The following is a 2,220-nucleotide window of genomic DNA, read 5'->3' as shown; positions in this document are numbered from 1 at the left end:
GGCTCATTTTCCCCTTCTTGCTAAACAATAATGAGGAAATAAGCTATTACTGCTGATGATGACTGCCATTCAGGATAGTATAAAAGAGCCCTGTGGGGTTAGGAGACTTACAAACAAGTCATTCACTCACCTGGAAACAAACCAGACACTCAATCCACCAACACCATGTCCTGTTGTGGCTCCACCTGCTGTGGCCAAAGCTGTGGCTCTGGCTGCTGTGCCCCCTGCTGCTGCCGAACTTGCTGTTGCTTCCGGCCTCCCTGCTACCAGAGTACCTGCTGCAGGACCACCTGCTACAGGCCCACCTGCATTGTGTCCACCTGCTGCCGCCCCAGCTGCTGTGGGTCCAGCTGCTGCCGCCCCAGCTGCTGTGGGTCCAGCTGCTGCCAGCCCTGCTGCCGCCCAGCTGCTGTGGGTCCAGCTGCTGCCAGCCCTGCTGCCGCCCTAGCTGCTGTGGGTCCAGCTGCTGCCAGCCCTGCTGTGGGTCCAGCTGCTGCCAGCCCTGCTGCCGCCCTAGTTGCTGTGGGTCCAGCTGCTGCCAGCCTTGCTGCCGCCCTACTTGCTGCCAAACCACCTGCTGTAGAACTACCTGCTGCCGCCCAGCCTGCTGTGGCTCCTCTTGCTGCTAAATGTATGGATCATGCATGACTGCTCACTATTTTCACCCCATTCCAGAGAGGTATCAGTTCCTTTACTGATGTGACTCAATATGAGTAAAGTTTGTACAATCAGCCAATTATAAGCTGATCACAAGAGACCCATTTGGAAACCTCCATCGGTGGCTGGCCATTTAAATTCCTTCTTCAGTGCAGGCTATCACCTCTCTGTTGTTCTTTTCCTCTTGCATGATCAACAGCTTTTAATTTAATTTTAAGCCTCCCAAGTCAAACTCTAATCTGATCCTCCAACCTTCTGTCTTTCTTCTTGGCATTCAATTCACCAGACTATGCTGTATGAGAAGAAAATTAACTGCTATACTTTATCTCACTCTAAAATTTTAGGACTGAGATTCCAAAAATGTTTCCTTCCTCGATTCCCTCTTATGCTGATTTTCCATTGCCTTCATGCTTGGCAATTTCTAAATAAAACTCAGGTCTCCTGGCAATAAACAAACAAACAAAAAAGTAAAGTGGCCTTGCTAATTCTTTCGTACTTTGTGTTCTTTCTTAGTATGTGGGCAATTCATAGACTCGCATAGTCACGGGACTTCAGATTTCAAAGAATCCTCATCACCCATCTAGTTCCTGGGCTTAAAGACCTTCACTTTTAAAAAAATAGAATTTTGTAGGTGGAGCCAAGATGGTGAAGTACAAGCAGGAACTTGCCTAACTGGTTTACCAAACTACTCCAAATTCCTTTAAATAATTACTTTAAACACATTTTTAGACCGTCAGATTACCCCAAAAATAGAGTAGAACATTTTCTAGCCAAAGGCAACTTAGAAGCTCAGCAGGAAATCTCTGTGATACTAGGGTGGGTATCTTGTGGCAGGACAGACTGGTACAGCCCCCAACCCAGCCCCAGCCTGGATCAGCAGCAATACCGGTAGCTTCCAGAATTCTCAGGCTAGAGACATCAAAGTGAACCTGGAAGATCAGTAAAAATAGGAACCACAGCCCAGTGTGTAATCCCAGCACAGCCCCAGTCTGTCCTGGCCTGACCTCTGAATCAGCATCAGTACTGAAGGCTTCTGGACCTATGAGCCTGGGACACCAGGGAAGTCTAAAGTTAGTGGAGACGATCTGGGGCAATGAGGTGGGGATCTGATGTGCAGTTTCAGCACCACTCCAGTTAGTGGAGCCCCAGCCCTGGCCAGTGGAGTTTCAACCCCAGCCAGCACACTAGATCTTACAGCTACAGTGGGCTGTAACACCTAACAGCTACAGGGAAAAAAGGAGTGCTTGTGGTCAGATTTCTAGAAGGATTTTTGAAAACAACTGCACCAAACTCCTGAAGTGCAGTGCACTTTCCACCATGGAAACAGAGGCCTACTTTAACAAACAGTTAAAAACAAAGTAATAAACTAGGGAAATGAGTAGAAAGCCAAAATATTTCTGACCATTGAAAGTTATTATGTTGACGAGGAAGATCAAAATACACTCTCAGAAGATGATAACCTTTGGCTCTTGCATCCAAAGCCTCCAGGAACATTAAAACCATCAGTAAGCATCATATGCAATGGAGAAAAACTGGAACCTTTCCCAGTAAGATCTGGAGTGA

The 2,220-nt window shown here is 47.3% G+C and overlaps 1 protein-coding gene across 1 annotated transcript; it reads left to right on the top strand.

The window, feature by feature from the left end:
* On the top strand, nt 1-1,129 carry LOC100931595 (keratin-associated protein 4-12-like). The gene has a single exon (XM_003770679.2). The coding sequence runs from the start codon at nt 166-168 to the stop codon at nt 646-648; it is 483 nt and encodes a 160-aa protein (XP_003770727.2). The 5' UTR covers nt 1-165; the 3' UTR covers nt 649-1,129.
* The last annotated feature ends 1,091 nt before the right edge of the window (nt 1,130-2,220 follow it).

This window comes from Sarcophilus harrisii, chromosome 4, assembly GCF_902635505.1.
Source record: "Sarcophilus harrisii chromosome 4, mSarHar1.11, whole genome shotgun sequence".
Lineage (NCBI taxonomy): Eukaryota > Metazoa > Chordata > Mammalia > Dasyuromorphia > Dasyuridae > Sarcophilus > Sarcophilus harrisii.
The sequence above is the reverse complement of the archived record's forward strand: the minus strand, read 5'-3'. Positions and strand labels throughout refer to the sequence as shown.

What these genes read in the sequence shown, in the direction of transcription:
- LOC100931595 (XM_003770679.2), top strand. Translation starts at nt 166, where the DNA reads ATGTCCTGTTGTGGCTCCACCTGCTGTGGCCAAAGCTGTGGCTCTGGC.